General features: G+C 44.0%; 2 protein-coding genes across 13 annotated transcripts in view; one reads left to right on the top strand and one right to left on the bottom strand.

The window, feature by feature from the left end:
* Positions 1 to 17,086, top strand: part of PICALM (phosphatidylinositol binding clathrin assembly protein) — a 99,956-nt gene extending 82,870 nt beyond the window's left edge. For 7 of the 12 annotated variants that reach the window (XM_073569225.1, XM_073569233.1, XM_073569231.1 and 4 more), the window contains 8 exons: positions 783 to 914; positions 1,439 to 1,469; positions 2,388 to 2,487; positions 3,891 to 3,914; positions 8,734 to 8,793; positions 11,963 to 12,067; positions 13,239 to 13,335; positions 15,590 to 17,086. In XM_073569225.1, the coding sequence (XP_073425326.1) occupies positions 783 to 914; positions 1,439 to 1,469; positions 2,388 to 2,487; positions 3,891 to 3,914; positions 8,734 to 8,793; positions 11,963 to 12,067; positions 13,239 to 13,325 (539 nt within the window). In that variant the 3' untranslated portion in view covers positions 13,326 to 13,335; positions 15,590 to 17,086. The remainder of the gene's footprint in view (positions 1 to 782; positions 915 to 1,438; positions 1,470 to 2,387; positions 2,488 to 3,890; positions 3,915 to 8,733; positions 8,794 to 11,962; positions 12,068 to 13,238; positions 13,336 to 15,589) is intronic. The other 5 variants (XM_073569235.1, XM_073569227.1, XM_073569234.1 and 2 more) reach the window with 2 other exon arrangements.
* A 736-nt stretch (positions 17,087 to 17,822) lies between these two features.
* Positions 17,823 to 20,093, bottom strand: part of CCDC83 (coiled-coil domain containing 83) — a 56,299-nt gene continuing 54,028 nt past the window's right edge. The window contains exon 12 of the mRNA XM_073569237.1: positions 17,823 to 18,334. The gene's annotated coding sequence lies outside the window, so the exon portion shown is untranslated. The remainder of the gene's footprint in view (positions 18,335 to 20,093) is intronic.

Below are 20,093 nucleotides of genomic sequence, written 5' to 3'. Positions count from 1 at the left end.
TGCCAAGCGTCCTGCACGGTGCTGGGCTGTGAGCACAACCCCCATCTGTGGTCATGGGACCCTCACACCATCCTCATGGAGTCGGTTTTTAACCGTTTGTGCAGACACATGCATATTTGTGACCTGCTTGAGGTCATTTTGCAGGGTTCTGGCAGTGCTCCTCCTGTTCCTCCTTGCACAAAGACGGAGGTAGCGGTCCTGCTGCTGGGTTGTTGCCATCCTACAGCCCCCTCCACCTCTCCTGGTGTACTGGCCTGTCTCCTGGTAGTGCCTCCAGCCTCTGGACACTATGCTGACAGACACCGCAAACCTTCTTGCCACAGCTCGCATTGATGTGCCATCCTGGATAAGCTGCACTACCTGAGCCACTTGTGTGGGTTGTAGAGTCCATCTCATGCTACCACGAGTGTGAAAGCACAACCAACATTCAAAAGTAATCAAAACATCAGCCAGAATGCATTGGTACTGAGATGTGGTCTGTGGTCCCCACCTGTGGAACCACTCCTTTATTGAGGGTGTCTTGATAATTGCCAATAATTTCCATCTGTTGTCTATTCCATTTGCACAACAGCTTGTGAAATTGATTGTCAAACAGTGTTGCTTCCTAAGTGGACAGTTTGATTTACTTGGAGCTATATTCTGTTTAAGTGGTCCCTTTATTTTTTTTGAGCAGTGTATATTAGAGATAAAACGAGCAGCTTTCTTAATGAAGTGAAACCTAGAAGTATTAGTAAGTTTACGGACTTTTGATCAGCATTATGTCTTTGTATGTTTGTCCTCAGTATTCGATGACATGGGAGGCCTGCTGAGGCCAACAGTAGCTTCTCAAAATCAGAGCACTCCCTCTTCCAAAAACCCCTCTAGCAAGCTCGTGTCTGATGACTTGGACTCCTCTCTGGCCAACCTTGTGGGCAGTAAGTATGGACGCTGAAGGTTGTAGTGTTTAGTGTAATCCGTTAGGCTAGTTTCACACTAGCGTTTTTGAGCGCAGCGACGGCCTGCACACGGCCGCCGCTAAGCCCCGCCCCCTGCCGCGCCTCCGCCGGTAGCTCCGCCTACCGGCGCATGACGCTGCATGCGCCCTGCGTCCCCTATCTTTATCACTGGGGGCGCAGGCCGTGCGCAGTATGCGTCTTGCGGCGCATGCGTCCTTTTGACGGTGCGCCGACCTGCGCCAAACGCAACCTGCTGCAGTTTGGTTGCGCTGGCGCACCGTCAAAAAGGCGCATGCGCCGCCAAACACACTGCGCACGCCCTGCTCCCCCAGTGATAAAGATAGGGGACGCAGGGCGCATGCGCCGGTAGGCGGAGCTACCGGCGGAGGTGCGGCAGGGGGCGGGGCTTAGCTGCAGCCGTGCGCAGGCCGTCGCTGCACTCAAACGCTAGTGTGAAACTAGCCTAAGATGTTGCAGCTCATTCGCTTTGGTTTCTCTATTAGATCTGGGTATCGGGAACGGGACAGCAAAAAAGTGAGTACAAGCCAAGGAGTTTGATTAACCCCTCCCCCCTCGCCCCCCAAGCCAGTTTTTACTTTTCCTTGCCAGCCTGAATTTTACAATTCTTTATGCAGTAATCACTATAACGCTTCAATGAAATCCACTGATTCTGAGATTGTCGTTTCGTGACACATTACACTTTATGGTGGTGGTGGTCAATTTAGGTTATTTTTTGCGTTTCTGAAAATATCTTGATTTTTGTGAAAATCTTGGAAATTTTAAAAATTTTCGTACTTTTAAGTTTTATGCTATTAAACAAGTTATCGCACACAAAATGGTTAATATAATTTCCCACATGTCTAATTTACATCAGCATCATTTTTTGCTTATCTGTTTGGCTGGAATCTATAGCGGACACCATGTCTGGTTTGGAGAGCCCCTGATGTGCCTAAACAGTGGAAACCCACCCCCACCCAAGGGACCCCATTTTGGAAACTACATTCCTCAAGGAACTGATCTTGATGTGTGGGCATCACCTTGAACCCCAAGGTGCTAAACAGAATTTTATAATGTTGAGCCGTAAAAATGAAAAAAAAATCTAATTTTTCCCACAAAAAAGTTACTTTAGCCCCAAATTATTTTCCCAAGGCTAGCAGGAGCCCCCCTCTATCTCCCAGCTTCATAAGTGTTGTGATCTGGATCGATCGCAATATTTAGGGGGTTACATGGTCCAGGGTGATGCGGGCACCTCTCCTGGCCATAATAACGGGAGCTCAGCTATAACTTGGGCTGAGCTCCTGGCGACAATCGCACAGTCACAGCTCCTGTGTCTGCAGTCGCCATGACATACACTTGCGTCAAAGGTTGTGAAGGGGTTAAAGGGCGCTGCGCCTAATGTACGGGTGGTCCGTCTTCTTAGAGCATGCATTGACCAGAGTTATATCATTTTAGTGACGTTCACTGGTGCCAGCCTGGAGAAAAGAAACTAACAGGAGGGACCAATTGGCAGCCAAAAGTGGCCCCAACCACGACCTGGAACCCGGCAACTTTGGTAAGCAGCCATGCGGCAAGAAGAGTTTTAGAAATTGAGAGGTGGTTTACTAGAAGGGAAAGTCCACTCTTGAACCCTATTAATGACCTTAAATTGACGTAGGTTAATTCCTTTCATATATGTTATAATGGTCAAAGGTCGTTTTCCTGATACAGAGCTCCAAATCCCCAGCGTCTGAGTGGCTAACATTTACATGCTGGCTACCTAAAGCCACCACTAGAGGGAGCACACTGCATACTATTGAGATCAATGTATGACCAGAATGTAGTCAGCTCCCCCTAGTGGTGGCAGCCGGTAGTCAGAATGTTATCGTATGTTTATTTTTTTTTACTATGACTTTGCAAAGGTTTTGGATCCCTGTATCAGAAAAGTAAAAAATGTACAGTTTAAAGAACGCTGTGGATTTCCTCTCTACAGCATTTTTCTGCCTTGTCCTGTCTGCATCCATTAGCAGTGTGAGCAGTCGGGCGTGTTCGTGTACAATGATGAGCCCTTACGCTGACGACACGGGACTACTCGCTGCAGTCTGTCACCGAGATGCAGAAACGGATGGTCATAGCCGTTTTTAAGGGACAGGTTCACATTAGACATGTATTATCACATTGCCTTTTATGCTTAGTATTGGAGCTGCTCCCCTTTGTGTCAGTGGGGCAACTTAAGGGGTTGTCCAGCTTTTGGGACTTTTTTTTTTTGTTGTTACTTAAATGCATGTATGTGTGGCAAAAAATAATTTTGGTATTTCCTAAAAATATTTGCACCAGTTTGGCTTTTACGTGCTCTGTTTCTTTCCCCAAGTATTATATGGTCATAAATCAGCTGAGAGGAGAAAATAAAATTGGCAAATTCCTTATGAGAACGCACTCACTGATAGATTCTTAGTTGACTCATTCTGCAGTCAGAATTAGACCGTGCCACACTGGGGCAGTTCAAGGCAAACCGCGCAATATTGTTTGACGCCCAGTTGCCCAAATGCGTGTTAGCCCCAAATACATATATTTAAGTAAAAGAAAATTGTTCTCAATAGTGGGCAACCTCTTTAAATAACTTTTAAAAGATTAGGTGGTTTTTTTTTTTTTTTTTCTTTTTCAGAAACGGCCACACTTCTCCATAGGTTGTGAATGATACTGCACACAAGTCCCTGTCAGTGGAGCTGAGCTGCAATACCAAATGCAACCTATGGACAAGTGTGGCGCTGTTTCTGGAAGGATTCAGTCAGTATGATTGATAATGGCGGCTTGCTCCTCCGTCCAGGCGGCATTAGCCTGGTATAAGCTGTCCTGTGATGTTCCCGACCCCCGCACCGTTATTATCAGTGTGTGCATCGTTCTGTGTAAGTTTGTGTTCTAATCTTGTGTTATTGCATTGTATATAACTGTCCTCCGTCTTGATGACCCATAATACAGAATGGCATGCATTTCCCGCCATACGTAAGTTGAACCAAAAAAAAAAAAATAGTAAAAATAAGTCTCTGCTTTATTCTGGCATGCAATTGTGATTAACCTTTGCTGCGGCAGCGCCGGCACCTCACACTAATCACGGATTCTACTGTGTGTTTGGAAACCTGAATCTTTCTTCCCTGCACCCGGTGCTCCCCGTATCCTCCACTAACAGCATGGAGTGCTGCCCCCTGATTCCTCCCGCTGCTTCTAGCTTGGGTGCTGGAGCTAAGCTCTGAGCTGTGGGAGAATGGCTGCTCTCCTGAGGACGGTGGGCAATCATCTCCATCCGCCTCAGGGATGATGGTTTCTGCATGATCCTAATTCACCGATTGTGCTCTTCTTCAGAGCTGCTGTGCAGAAAACGCAGGAGCTGCGCCTCTGTGGGTTTGACTGTTTAAACTGATTAATTTTGGGTGCAAGTTCTGATCTAATAGGTGTCTGTTATATTGTTTGTTTTGCTTTCTATTTATTACTGATCAGAGTTCTGTGTTTGTTTGTTTTTTTTGTTTTTTTTTTTAAATTCACAGTTCCAAATTCTCACTATTGGGGTAAATGATAACTTTTTGGCTGCCTGCGACCACCACTAGGGGGAGCTTACTGCATACTTCATTGACAATTGGTTCAATAGTAAAACTGTGTACAATACACTGCCACTGGTGGCGGCTGCAGGCGCCCGGAGCTGTACACTGCCCCTGGTGGCGGCTGCAGGCGCCCGGAGCTGTACATTGCCCCTGGTGTCGGCTGCACTAATGTAGGTTAAAAAAAAATTCAGTGCTGTAGCCTGTAGACGTACCCCTTCTGTAATGATCCACCATAATGGGACTCCCCACTTGTATTTTAACTCTGGAGGTGACAGAATTATTTATGGCAGTTGTTCCTTTTTTTTTTTATTTTCATCTGAATATCTGGTTTATTAGTGTGTTCTTGGGTGGTGTCGGTTCTTTTTGTTTTTATATGTAATTTAATTTTTTTTTTTTTTTTTGCTGCATTTTTAAATTGTGCCAAATCTGTGGGACAAACTGGGCAAATGCCACCCAGATAGGTGTGTTTTTTTTTTTGTTTTTTTTTGTTTTGTATTTTTTTACAATTTTTAGCTTTGTCCCAAGTGTAACCCAAAGTTCCTTAAAGGGAATCTGTCACCCCATTTTTCGACTATCGGCTGCCGGCACCGCCATCAGGGGCTTATCTACAGCATTCTGTAATGCTGTAGATAAGCCCCCGTTGTAACGTTAAAGAGAAGAAAAATGAGTTCTATTATACTCACCGGGGGGGGGGGGGGGTCCGGTTTTGGTCCGATGGGTGTCACGGTCCAGTCCGGCGCCTCCCATCTTCTGTGACGTCCTCTTCTTTGCTGCCTGTTGTGGCTCCTGCACAGGCAGCAGAGAGTATTGCAGTAGTTTGACAATAAATGGCTTCACCAAACCACTAACGATGAGTGGAGAAAAAGTTTTGGTGTTATCATTCATATTCCCTGAAAAAAGGCCAAGAAAGCAAAAATTCTGCCGGGGTATGTAAACTTTTGAGCACAACTATATATTCACATCGAGTTCAGCTACAGAGCGATAAGCTTGTGAGTCAAAGTGTGGATTTGAGTGTGTGGAGATTTGGCATTGGGGAGGAGAGACACGGAGGAGCTGTCAGTCAGTGGGTGGAAACTGAGCGTACAGTTGACCAGAGTTGGGTTTCCTCGTCAGGTTGGCACGTATGTAGCCCCGTCATACTCTATATTGCAGTTAGTCACTGCACACACAAGACCAATAGAGCTCTGCTTACAATCAGGGGTTAATAGACGGCTGCTGGCAATGTAATACAGACCTTCAATATTTGGTCCTGAAGTGTTAATTTAGTGGAGGGGGACAGTTGTACCTGGTGTGTACATGGCTGTAAGGGTGAGTTATGTGCTCGGATCATGGGTTTCTATTGACAGAGCATGGATGTGACCGTGAGAGCAAACATTGATTCCACTGAGTTGACAACGATCAGGATGATGGTTGAGTGTCACGGGTGTTGCGGCGATTCAGCCGAGTCTCTTCCATCCCGCCCCCGGGACTGCGCTCCTGTGAGCTGGTGGCACTGTACCCGCTGTTTGGCACGGCTCTCTGTATATATGGTGCATTGTTGTTGTGTCCTGTGCCAGTAGACTGCACTTCCGACACTTAGTAGCACAGTGACTGTGGCGGTGCGCCTTGTTACTTTGAGGGCTGTGGAGTCGGTGCTCATTTTGGTGGAGTCGGTATAAAATGGACCGACTCCTAAAATAAATAATAAATTGGGTACAGTAATTCAATGCAGAATGTGCTGAATATCTTTTTTCATATGAATTTGGGAAAGTTATGAAATGTCCTATAAATGGCTGTTCTATTCCTGATCTAAGGCTACATTCACACACAGCATTTTTGCTGCGTTTTTTGAGGATATGTTTTTCAGCTGCAAAAGCAGATCAGCTTTGTAGAAAAAACCGCATCACCTGAAAGGTTTTTGAGCTCATAGATAATGTTTTCAATAGCAAAAGCAGATTAGAAAAATGTCGCACAAACTGACATGCTCATTCAGCCCAAAACCGGATCCTCACAAAACAATGTGTCTGAATGTCATATCTTGAAACCCTTTTGCTTTGATGCCCAGAGTCACTGCATTTTACTGCAAAAAAACTGATCCGCAAAAAACGCTGTGTGTGAATCATGGCCATAGCCAGCGAGGGGCAGGGGGGGCAGCTGCCCCCCCCCCCCCCAGAAGCAGGGGCACGCAACTATCAAAACTCACTTGTATGCTGCAGTGCTCCTGTCCTCCAGACTGCAGGGGGCAATCTCCCCTCCTCTGTCCTGTTTTCTGCCGTCATCACCAGAGAGAGGAGGGGGAGGGGTGCCTGCCCTGCACAGGATCCGATTCCTGGGCCCCGAGCTGGAGAAAGTGAGAAAGTTGTGCACACACTGCAGCTGGCAATAAGAGAGAGTCTGCAAGAGGGGACATGCTGGAAATCTGATTGGGAAATTGGTTATTGCCGCCAGAACCCCTAAAATTGATTCCATCTTGAGGAGACGTGCTGGGAAAGTGGCAATTGTCGATCAAGCCACTCGGTGGGGCAGCACTTATTGATTGAGCGATTGCTTGAACTAAAACCGTTTCTTATAGATATGGTGAACCCTCAGGTAACCCTAAATGAAGGTCAATGAACATAGGTGGCTGAATTGAAGGAATTGCTTAATCGCCCATTAATAGTGACTAAAAAATTACAAGTTGAGGATTTAACTCCTGGCATTTTCATAAGGGAGTGGAAGAACTTGCTATTTTGCCTGTCCCAAAGAGGAGGTTTAATCGCAGATGGCATTTCTGCTTCAATGAAACGGAGAGAGACACAGCTATTGGAAAATAAAATTTTTCTGGCAGCTGTTTATGTGGACCCAAGTCATCGTATATTGCTTGATGATCAACAGCTTACTAAAGGAAAAGAAGCTCTGACTGAGGTAGCAGTTAGGATGTGTGGCCTACAGGAGGACTGCCAGGCGCAAGAGGACTTGGGTCCTGACAGTGCTACTGCTGCCATATCTTCATCCTCATCTGATGAGGAGTTTGACTTTGACAAGTATTTGGATGACCTGGAGCAGGCAAAGCGTTGCCGCAAGGAAAAAGATTTCACTCCGTCTCCTATAGCAGCAGATTGCCCATATTTCAGCAAAATGTTTCACTTGCTCTCAAAGAAATGGAAAAATTCAACCCTTCATCAAAACTGACTGTGCATGAGGCAATTCCTTTATACCCGGAAATTGTTAGAGATGTTGCCCATGAGGTTACGGCTTTGCCTCCAATCCAAGTTAGTGTAGAGAGGTTGTTCTCTGGCCTTAAAATTATTAGGTCAGATTTGAGGTCATCTACGAAGGAGGATCTGATGGAGGCAATTCTATTTCTTAGAACAAATTCATAGACTGCACAATGTTTAGTATGTTTTTGTTAAACTGTCCTTTGCCACTTACATAGTTTATTACATAGTGAGAAAATATATATATATATATATATATATATATATATATATATATATATATATTTTCAATGTTACATAGTGTATTACATATTTCCAATGTATTAGTTTTTTGTGTTCTAAAGTTGTATTCCAATAAATAGATATTCTGTTCTATCTAAAATATCTTGATTATTGTATCATAAAAATGATTAAATGTCTGATGTTCACATTGTACTACAATAAATTTTTCACTTAAATAGAAGCAATATATGTCGGAGTTGGTGGAAGGGAAATTGAGGAGTCGGAGTCGCAGGCTTGGCTTACCGACTCCACAGCCCTGTAATTGATCCCCGTTTCTCTCTCCTCTGCTGCCTGTTTCCTGTATTTTCTCCTTTTTTTTTCATGCAGCTTTTGTCTCGTAGTGAAATGTTGGCGCGCTCAATGTCTCCAGCCGTCTGTGTCCTCACCTACATAATATTATCAGATCTAACCACCTGCAGCCGCCAAGACTGAAGCTGCCGCGTTTTGACTTCAGAAGTCAGCATGAAAAATATAATCATTTGCGGGAAGCGTCGGCTTCCAGCTCTTCCCTTTAATAATTGAGTGTGGCGTCTTACGATTGTGAGGATATTCAGCCTCCTGCTTGATGCGGGAAATAAACCGTCCTTTGTGGGGGGGATTGACTTGGGATTCACTCTGAGCACAGATCACAGGATCCGGCAGCACATCACTTCTTGCTTTGAGTCCCCTCCACTGCATGGCCACAAAGCAATGGCCGAGACGATGCTGACCTTGTGTTCCCGTCGCTTGCCGACTTCTAACATGCATTGTTGTTTTCTATTAACCTAGGCTCCACCGATAATGGCGTATCCAGCCACAACGCCCACAGGGATCACAGCGTTTGGAATGGTAAGGTGACATTAGACTTCATTTGATAAACTAGTGAGCACTTAAAGGGAAAATAACACTATAAAGTAGCACATTTTCAATATAGGGCAGTGTTGCATACGATTTCCCAAAATTTCATAGAATCCTAGAATGGTAGAGCTCGAAGGGACCTCCTGGGTCATCTGGTCCAACCCCCTGCTCAAAGCAGGATTCACTAAATCATCCCAGACAGATGTCTGTCCAGCCTCTGTTTGAAGACTTCCATTGAAGGAGAACTCACCACCTCTCGTGGCAGTCTGTTCCACTCATTGATCACATTCACTGTCAAAAAGTTTTTTCTAATATCTAATCTGTGTCTCCTCCCATTCAGTTTCATCCCATTGCTTCTAGTCTTTCCTTGTGCAAATGAGAATAAAGATGATCCATGATCCTTCTACAATGTGACAGCCCTTGAGATATTTGTAGACCGCTATTAAGTCTCCTCTCAGTCTTCTCTTTTGCAAGCAAAACATTCCCAAATCCTGTAACCGTGCCTCATAGGGCATGGTTTGCAGACCAGTCACCATTCTGGTCGCTCTTCTCTGAACTTGCTCCAGTTTGTTGATGTCTTTTTTAAAATGTGACGCCCAAAACTGGACACAGTATTCCAGATGAGATCTGACCAAAGAGGAGTAGAGGGCAATAATGACTTCACATGATCTAGGCTGTATGCTTCTTAGTTAATACATCCCAGAATTGTATTTGCCCTTTTTTTTTTTTTTTTTTTTTTTTTTTTTTTGCTGCTGCTGCGTCACGCTGTTGACTCATGTTTAGTTTATGGTCTACTAATATGCCCAAGTCTTTAACATGTGCTGTTGCTTAGCCCTATTCCTCCCATTCTGTATATTCTTTTTTAATTTTTATTGCCCAGATATAGCACTTTGCATTTTTCCCTGTTAAAAAACACTTAGTTGCTGCCCACTGCTCCAGTTTATTTATATCTATTTGAATCCTCTGTCTCTTCTCTAGTATTAGCTATCCCTCCTTTGTGTCATCAGCAAATTTAATCGGTGTACCCTCAATTACTTCGTCTAAATCATTGATAAAGATGTTGAACAATACAGAGCCCAGGACAGAGCCCTGTGGTACCCAACTAGAGACATTCTTCCAACTGGATGTGCAGCCATTTGCAACCACCCTTTGGGTCCGATCACTAAGCCAGTTATGAATCCACCTAAAAGTTGCCTTGTCCATTCCATACTTAGTCATGTTTTCAATAAGGATGGTGTGAGATACTTTGCCAAATGCTTTACTCAAGTCAAGATATACTATATCTACAGCATTTCCCTGATCCACCCAGTCAGTGATTCTGTCATAGAATGAAATTAAGTTAGTCTGACATGACTTATTAGTTACAAACCCATGCTGACTGTTTAATCACTTCATTCTTATTCAGGCACTGACATACATGTTGTTTAATAATTTGTTCAGTGATCTTTCCTGGTATAGAAGTCAGACTCACCGACCTATAGTTGCCTGGGTCCACCTTCTTCCCCTTTTTGAAGATGGGAACAACATTTGCTCTTCTCCAGTCTTCTAGGACTTCTCCTGTTCTCCAAGAATTTTCAAAGCTCATGGAGAGTGGTTCAAAAATTTCTTCCACTATCTCCTTCTGCTACATACATTTTAGTCCTTAAAACCCAAAAAACACCATGGGTCACACTCCGTAATATCTGAATAACACTGATTGCCACAAAAATAAATTAATGGCACAAGGAATGTATAGCAAAAATATTACAATTTTATTCACAATGAAAAACATGTTACATAAAGAATCAACATACATAATGCCTTAAAAAACTAGTGATCGCGTGCAGCTGGAGCAAACACATTGCTGAATCAATCAGAATAACTGCTCAGTGGTACATTCAATAGCCAAAATACCCATTCTGTTGAAATAGCAACTAATGCCTGAGATCCATATTAAATCCAGTGCCAATACAGCATCAACTTATGTCTAGGAACAGTGCCCGGACCCTAGGCTAAATGCAACCAATATACTTCATATAAAGTTATTAAGTGCATATAGATCAGCAATACCTGAGTGTGTGTCCAAGCTGCCACTGCAACCCACCCCGACACACGTTTCGCCTGTTCTTCTTCTAATATTTTTTGCTATACATTCCTTTGTGCCATTAATTTATTTTTGTGGCATTCAGTGTTATATCCTTCTGCTAGTAAATTTGTGAGTTAGGTGTGAAGAAAACCCTTAAAAGTATCTTGAAAAATTACACTCAGAACACTCTTCTGTTAATTGGTCCAGATTGACCCACCCCTGCTTCTTTGACAGCAGTGGTATGATTGAAATTCCAGCGCCAGAAGCTGATACTGTGAAAATCACACATTTCAAGCTGTAACCCATGACTAGGACAGATTGCAGCTTCAAATGTGACCACAGCCCTTTTTTTTTTATCACATTTTCTGAGAACCCCTATAGTTTGCTGCAATTAAAATTGTAGACACTGGGTGCTTTTTATTTATTGTTAAAAATTTGAGTGAAATGGTTCAGAAAGGTAGAAGAGACACAATCTGCGTCTCTTCTGCCGTTCCCTCTTGAACAGATAGCTGACAACCTGGAAACAGGTCATGTTCATGTACTGCAGCATGTGTAAGATGTGGATGCTGACCATTTTGGCAGAATCTTCCGTGACTTCTGAAGTGTCTGTCACAGCCTCGGGAGGTGGATTAGGCAGTGGCGTTTAGCTCCTAGTTGCCTGTACTGTAATAAGGTACAGGAGCCAATGCTTGTTAATGGAGAATCAGGACCGATAAACCATAAACGCATCAAAACTTATTGTAGAAATATCTAACAAACCTAAGGGTAGCAAGAAAAAAGCCATAAACTCTCTCGCCTCGTCCTGCTCAGGTGGGATTTCTCCACATGCATCGCTCACGTACCTTTTAAATAGGCAGGCTTGATGAGCCGATAGATGGTGCTTGATAAAGGCCCTTTTCAGCAGGCAGCACATCTCTCCTTGTAATAAGCCGCCGACAACAAATACATAGAAGGCAGTTTAAAAGGCAGCATAAAAGCCGCTAACCGCCCTTGTAATATTTTGAGTAAATGGGTAGTGTTCATTCCGTGCTACCTATATAATCGAAATTATTCTTAATATATTGTATCATTTTTATTTTATTTCTTGTTTTCCAGCCTCCACAAATGGCGCCTGTATCCGTAATACCACCGCAGTCATTGATATACAGCCAGCCTGTGATGAGACCACCTAATCCCTTTGGCCCTGTATCAGGAGCACAGGTAGGTCCTGCCTCGTACAGCACGACCAGTGCACAGGAGCCGTAGACCCAGATCGGGTGGGAGGTTTATATTTAAGACTACTTGGAAAGTTGCAATTTTTTTTTTTTTTAATTTTTTTAGATGCAAAGATGCAGTAAATAAAATAAAATAATTGCGAAAGTCAACCTTTCTCAGTGATGATATAAAACCTGGAGGTATAAATGAAGCCCCGGCCCCCTAGCATCACATATGGCACTGCTGGTGTAGTAGAGGATCTTTTGGGTCTCTGTACCCCCTGTAGTTACACCACAAATATCGGCGGCTGCATCATATTCTCTGCTGGGCAGCATATCATCATCATATGTGAGCGCGTAATCCAGATTATCCAATGGCATTTTTGCTTTTCTAATCTTTTCTTTCATTAGATGCAAGGTCATGGCTCATCCCCCTCTAATCCGCATTCACACAAATGATGTTTTTCAGTCTTGTATCCTCCATGTGACATCATTACATTGCGGTGATCAGGGGGTTAAAAAAAATAAAGTTTCTATGAGTGCAGTGATCTCCAATTGACATCCTGTAACATGCTGAGAGTTGTAGTCGCGCTCACAATTATAGGCCGGAGACATTGGTGTTTCTGCGAGAGCGGGCTCTGGACCGCTTCAGAGCAGCACTTACAAGCTCTTTGCTACACAGTTTCTAAGTGCTGCACTCCTTGCCTAGGAAACCGGCTATAGCTGATGGACTGCAGAGGTGGCAGTAAGCTAGGCAACAAGCAGTAGACCAGAAAAATAAATATCTGGAGATCATTTTTGATAAGGGGTAGATCGCAGAGTGGCTTGTTTTTAATAATCACTTTGCAATTTGAAGCGTTTATCATGTAGAGAACACTGGTGCGGGGAGAAGAGCAGCACTCCGTGTGTGTTGGGGGGTTAGGGGTGGGACTGGAAGGGCTCTGTGGGGAGGCGCTTGGTGCCGGCTCTCGTCGTATATATCATACGTGTATTTTCCACTATATGGACACCAGAGATCCGGATGTTATGTCAGTTTTTGCCGTCTGTGGTTTTCAAACTGTTTCTGTCTGGGGGGGAAAAAACGGGCGACCAGGGGATAACCCCCATCATAACCTCTTTTCCCTTCCGTGTTTTGCCATGTCTCAGACATATTTCTCTCTGCCTCTCCTCTCACCCAGTTGTCTGCAGCTTCGAGCCCCTCCAGTACTCACAGAGCGCCCGGCAAGGACCCCAATCCACATCTCTCTTTACAGGATTTCTTGTAGGACCATATAGGTATAGTCAGCTAAAACGGCAAGTCCTGGGGCAGGGAGCTCACCCTTGAGGATTCTCACCGGCTACCGCTGCTGCTCCTGGGGGGGGGGGCTTTGTCACTTTTTCATTTAAAGCAGAGTAGTCACCGGGTTTCCCAGTTCAGGTTGCATTCCTGATGAAGCTGGTCTATTTACTTGGAAAATTCCATATTTTGATGGCTATGAGGCCAGTACAGCTCAACCGATTCCTTAGTTGGATTTCAGATGATACAGCCGTTCAGACTTGGATTTGCATAGTAAGTACACTAGCCTCATCAGGTTCAATATCTTAATGTAGACTGTATTGTGCAATCTGGTGACACATTCGCTTTGTTTTACCCCCCGTTTTATTACCTCTTTGATTTGGCCTTGCACTAACTCCATGAATAGCCGGACCTCCTTCGGTCTCGGCTCTCACTTGTCGTTAAGGTCTTCAAATTGAAAGACACAAGTCACTATCAGCAATGAAAAGTAGGTGATAAAGGTGATGTGTGGTGGGATCGTCTTCCGAGGTGTCCCCGAGATCCCTACCTTATGGAAAGGGGGTACAATTTGTGCAGTTTCTCTCTGACCCTTTTACGTAATGATATATAAGACACCTCTGGAGGAACGCAGACCTAAGGGGTCATGGAAGTATTGTAGAGGGGCTGCAACTAGCTCCATAAATTGTTATTCCTAAAATGATATATTTCTTTAATCCATAGAATAGGGGATAACGAGTTCTGAGGGTCTGACGCCTCGATCCCAGGAACCCAGCTATGCAGAGCGCCCCATCTTGAAAGGAGCACAGGTCACTTTTGCCTCTGGGAGTGTGAGAGAGCCCCAAAGTGCATCGATCCATTCAATATGGGGCGATGCTGAGCCGGGTTCCTGGGATGTAGAGCCCTCATCTGGTGGTCTCAGCAAGTTACAGGTGAGGGGTACGTTATGATTTTGGGCATTACTCGTTAAAGCGTACTTCCAGTTTCAGTAAACTTTTGATCAGTGGGCGACTTGTGTGCCTCCACCCGTTACAATTGTGGACATGAATGTGCGCTCCGTGCCCCTTCTGCTGCGGTCGGCTCTGCATGGCTGATCCTCGGAGGTGTGAGCAGAGAAGTCCGCCTCTCTGAGGATCGGCCGGCGGTGGGACGGGAGAGCGCGTCTTCATTTCTGCAGTGTTGTAAATCTGGAGGTGTGCATGAAAGGATGTATTCACACGCTAAAGATTTCTGCAGCTGAACCTCCCTCCCATTCCTCTGATTTGGCTCCTTGAGCCACGTTTGGATTTCTGCAAACCACATTTTACAATGCAACAAATCAGCCGCGTGTGAATACCCCTTAATGTAGGGATTGTCATTTTGATCCCTGCCCTGAGGCCTTCTCTCTTTTCGGTGCACTACTGCCTGAAAGACAACCGTTAACTTGACTTACTATAGACCCGAGTAGATGGACGTTGCCCACGGATGCCTAGATCTAGGGAGGGTCCCCACATCTTTAGTAGGGTGGCCCTAGAGAAGTCCGCTATTGCTCTTCTCGGATGCTGGAAGGTTTGTAGACCCTCGTCTCCACCTCTTTGTCGCTTCCTTCCCCTTTTTCTCACTTGATCCTCTTTAGTTCTTGGTGTGTCTGTGTCACCTTGTGTCAATGATCTCCACTATTTGTAGCCCTGTACTACACCGCTTCGTCCGTTCCTTGCATGCAACACCTCCGAATTGTTTAAAAAAAAAAAAAAAAAAAAGCTCCAAGTTTTGCATTGAGCATTTTATTTTCTGTTCTTAAAGGTGACTGGTCCGGATTATTTTCTATGCACCTCCTGGGGACACTTCTCGGCGGACCGGCTTGTCATGATACAACACTGATTTCTGAGCTTTTGAGGGAAAATCCTTAACTTTTTCTTTCTTGTTTGCGACGTTTTACCTGATTTGCGGCTTGGATTTTTTTTTTTTTTAAATTTCCGGCTTTTTCCCCTTTTGGGTTTTAACTTAGTTTCTTTGCCTTTTATTTGTGGCTCTAATCCTCCTTCCCCCTCAGATTTGCGGTTCCCCCCCCCCCCCGCTATATGCTGTACCTGAAATGGGGACAAATACACTAATGCGGTCGTTTTGGTGACCCCCTTTCAAAGGCTTTATGTGGAAACCTCTGTTACAAGCTTAGAAACGAGTGTTGTGTTTTGCTCCGGCCGGTACCAGCTTCACTCCTGAGCCAAGAACCAGGCGACCTTTTTCTCATGGACGCCCCTTTTTTTTCCCCGCCAGATGCAGTTCATGTAACGGAGCTGGACGGTGAGAACACCCTTCTAAGAAGAAGAAAAAAAAAAGAAAAACGGGCTACGTAACCAATCCCTACTTTCAGTGAAATCGAAGCTGCTGATGAGCGCTCTCCACGTCCTCACGAATGGTACCAGATGGAGCCGTTGGCTGTACGGGAAGGGGGTGAGGGGGGGCCGCCACCATCTCTGGCCGTAACCAGACGTATACAGTAGATTATCGGCGAGTGTAATGTATTTGGCCATACCGTGTGACGTGAAGGGACAAGGGGGGTACAAACTTTCTTCTGCTGTACGCTTCATCCCCCTAAGGGCACACGACAAGGGAATATTGCAGAGGTCTCATTCACCATCACAAGTCACGTTCCTTCCCTCCAGGCCGTATGAGGTTCGCACCCCATCCCCGACCTCTTCAGAGAGAGAGAGAGAGAGATATATTCAGTTTGCAGTAGACATTCCTTATGTATTATTTGTATTTATTTATGATTATCATTAACAATTAATGTATCAAACACCTTTATGGAAATGTATGGATGTATACAATTATTATTATTTTTTTTTTTTTAATTATGAAAGTGACTCCATACCAAGCACTAAATACTAGTAAAGTCCGTATACTGCTACCGGGGAGAGGGGTGCAGGGTGAAGCCAATAAACCCCACCAGGGATCGATCCTATTCAGCTGCTTTAATTCTAATAGTGGGAGACGTCTGCAAAGAGGGAGGGGGACCGGGGCGATTAGGACGAGCACTACGTTGTAAATCGGATTATTGGGCGGGGTGGGGGACACACGAAATATTGCTTTGTGCTTGGCAGAATATTATTTTACATTGGACATGGTAATGCCTTTTTAAAGAGAGGAGAAAAAAAAATGAATGTGAGGAATTGCTTTCATTGTATGATTTCCTGTAAGCGATATGGGTGGGGGTTAATAAAATACATCATGGGGAGGGAAGGGATTTTAAGCTGTCACTTTAAGTGCCATATATATTTTACATTTTGGCGAGCGAAGGGTTAAGCCCCACCCACTTGACTCCCAATTTATTATTTTTTTTTCCCCGCTGTAACCCATTGCTGATACAGGTGAGGACCCTGAATAACAACCCTCTTCCCCTCCGCCGGTCGTTCCTACGGGAGAGCGCCAAGTCTGACCCTCGTCATCATGCAGTGCCTTACAGCCGCACACATACCCCCATTCTGTTTGGCTCGCTGTTATAAAGGGGGGGACAGCCCCCTCTTATTACTTTTATTTTTTTTCCCCCCAGCGCTGTTGATCAGCGCTCGTCATGTAAATAAATCTATAAAAAAAATAATAAACGCCAGAAAAGGAAAAGACTGAAAGGGAAATTGTCAGCATGAAAGCAATTCTGTACATGGACCGCGTACTGCTGCATTGTCTCTGCAGATTCTATTTTTGTTTATAAGATTTAAAATTGTTTGTGGTCGGAATCGGTGGATTTTCAAATAAAATTCAGCTTCAACAGGTCTTTTTTTTTTTTTTTTCTATTTTTTTGGGGGGCTCAGTGGTTTTATTGTGAAATGGCTAGAATTTTAAAGAAGGTCAGATGAATAATACACAAAGAATACCTCCCGATTCCCATTTGCTTTCTGTTCTGACGCTTCCCTAAGTTTCCCGCTGGGCTCTACCTTTATCGACACAGTAAGTGACTTCTCGGCCCAGCTGCTTCTCTGTAAGGCTTTCTCCATGGTTAAAAAAAAAAAAAAATGCAGTCTGCAAAAATACATACCCGTGAAGACATTCTATCCATGAAAAATACTCAACACAGCGTTACAAACGGACACCTGAATGCAGACTTGTCAGACTTTCGCTGTTAGTTATGATTTCCGCATGGTATAAATGTGGTACAAATGTCTTGAACGCAACCAGTTGTTGTTGGATTCCACTCTCATGGTGTTTCTCTCTGTACACAAGTATCACTAGAAGAAAGGGGGCAACGCATCAAAGACAAAAATAGAGTCACATACTTTTTTCATAGCTCTAAGGTTGCAGGGAGACGGTGAGTCCATCATTTTCAATCTATAACCTGACGTATTGATCCAGAAGACAAAAATCTCATGAGGAGGATTCTATTAGCTGCATATTAGGGGGAAATTCCTTCTTGACGCCACATACAGTAGTCAGACTGGTTCCCTGGATCAACGTCCCTTCACCGGATCCGGTGCCCATAACCTGTAATGTATTTTTCAAGAAAAGAATCAGACCCTCTTAACTTTTTTTTATTTAGTGAATTAAACATTACAACATCAAGTCTCAGTTTCACAATTGCACAGATTGTAAAGAATCCGTGTTTGCTCTGCTCGCGTAGTAAAGAATCCATGGTGGCTCTACTCGCGTAGTAAAGAATCCATGGTGGCTCTGCTTGCATAGTGTAAAAAAAAAAAAAAAATCTGTGGTGGCTCTGCTGGTGCAGTAAAGAATCCATGGTGGCTCTGCTCGCGCAGTAAAGAATCAGTGAATCCGTGGTGGCTCTGCTCACACAGTAAAGAATCCATGGTGGCTCTGCTCATGCAGTAAAGAATCCATTGTGTTTCTGCTCGTGCAGTAAAGAATCCATGGTGGCTCTGCTCGCACAGTAAAGAATCAGTGAATCCGTGGTGGCTCTGCTCGTGCAGAAAAGAATCCATGGTGGCTCTGCTCACGCAGTAAAGAAAATCTTGGAATGCCGTCAACATTAACTTGCACAAGACGACAGCCCTCATATAAAGGTATGTACTATCAGAAAATAAAAATATTACATAAGTGAAAATGTTTAACCCCTTAGTGACCGGGCTAATTTTTATTTTTTAATCTGACGTGTCATTTTATGTAGTAATAACTCTGAAATGCTTCAATATATCCTACTGATTTTGAGACTTTCTTCTTGACACATTGTACTTTATGAAAATGGTGAATTTAGCTGGATATATTTTGCTCTAATTCATAAATATCAGAAATTTGACAAATTTAAAAAAAATAGTATTTTTCAAACTTTGATTATCCCTTCAATAAAAATAATCGCACCACACACAAACATTAATAAATATCATATCCCTCACGTCTGCTTTACATCAGCACCCGTAGTAAAATGTTTTATTTTGTTAGCCTTTTAGGTTTAAAAATGTGTCAGTAATTTTTCATTTTTTTCAAGATAACTTACGAAACTTATTTCTATAGGGACCTGTTCCGTTTTGAAGTGACGTTGGGGGTCCTATATATTGGAAAACCCCAAAAGTGATAACATTTTAAGAGCAGCACCCCTCAATGTATTAAAAAATGCTTTAAGGTAGTTCATTAACCCTTCAGGTGCTTTTCAGGAATTAATGCAAAGTGGCATGAAAGGAATGAAAGTTTTTTTTTTTTTTTTTTACCACCTCCATTTTTATACCTTCTGAACAGGCGGTTATAGCCGGCAGACTCCTAAGCCCATTTTTTGACACTGTATTGCCATGGCAAACGTCGGGACCACACAATCATGATCTCAGGGTGCAATCTCTAAACCAATGACATGCTGCAGTCACTACTGACAGCAGCATTTAAGTGGTTATACGGCCTTGGTCGGTTGGCTGATGTAGTAAGTTGTCGGCTATATTGTACAGCTGACAGCACCCCCATACAGAAGACAATCCTGAATCTATTTTCTTATATCTCAGGTCAGTAAAAAGATGTATTGATGGTCACTAAGGCTATGTGCACACGTTGCGGATTCTGCTGCGTTTCCGCAGCGGTTTTGGCCCTGCGGAAACGCAGCAGTTCCGCTGACCATGTACAGTACAATGAAACCCTATGGGGTTTCAAAAACGCTGTGCTGACGGTGCGGATTTTTCCGCACGGTTTTGCTGCGGTTTACAAACCGCAGCATGTCAATTGTTTGTGCGGATTCCGCAGCGGTTTCATACCTTTACCATAGTAGAGGTGTATAACCGCAGGTCACTTTACCTGCGGTTTTACCTGCGTTTCCGTGCGGAAAAACCCGCAGCAGAATCCGCAACGTGTGCACATAGCCTAAGGGGTTAACCATCTGGGTTTTAATCGTTAAAAAAAATATATAATTACAGTCCCTGCTCACAGCCTTCCCATTTTTATCAGAGGGGTGGTTCACTTTCAGTAAAATTTCTACCTGGGCAGCAGTTTATTAGAACAAACCGCACTGTAATCTCGTTGCCTGGATCCATCGGTGAGTCTCCGCCAGGACCTGGCTTTGCCCATGGTGCTGACCTCACATCCGCAGCGCGGCAGATAGTTTGGGTGCTCAGGGTCTCGGAGTGGGACAAGATCCACTGAGCTCACTGATAGGCGTAACCCCTCAAAGACCAGAGGTATTTTTTGTTTTTGCTCCCCTTCTTCCCAGAGACATAACTTTTTATATTTTTCTGTCAATATGGCCATGTGAGGGCTTGTTTTTTTTGCAGGACGAGTTGTACTTTTGAACAACGCCATTTAGTTTTACCATGTTGTGTACTGGAATACAGAAAACAAATTTCAAGTGCAGTGA

This window comes from Dendrobates tinctorius, unplaced genomic scaffold, assembly GCF_039654945.1.
Source record: "Dendrobates tinctorius isolate UK_male_01 unplaced genomic scaffold, ASM3965494v1 ptg000023l, whole genome shotgun sequence".
In the NCBI taxonomy this organism is placed as follows: domain Eukaryota; kingdom Metazoa; phylum Chordata; class Amphibia; order Anura; family Dendrobatidae; genus Dendrobates; species Dendrobates tinctorius.
This window is presented reverse-complemented; position numbering and strand designations above follow the sequence as displayed.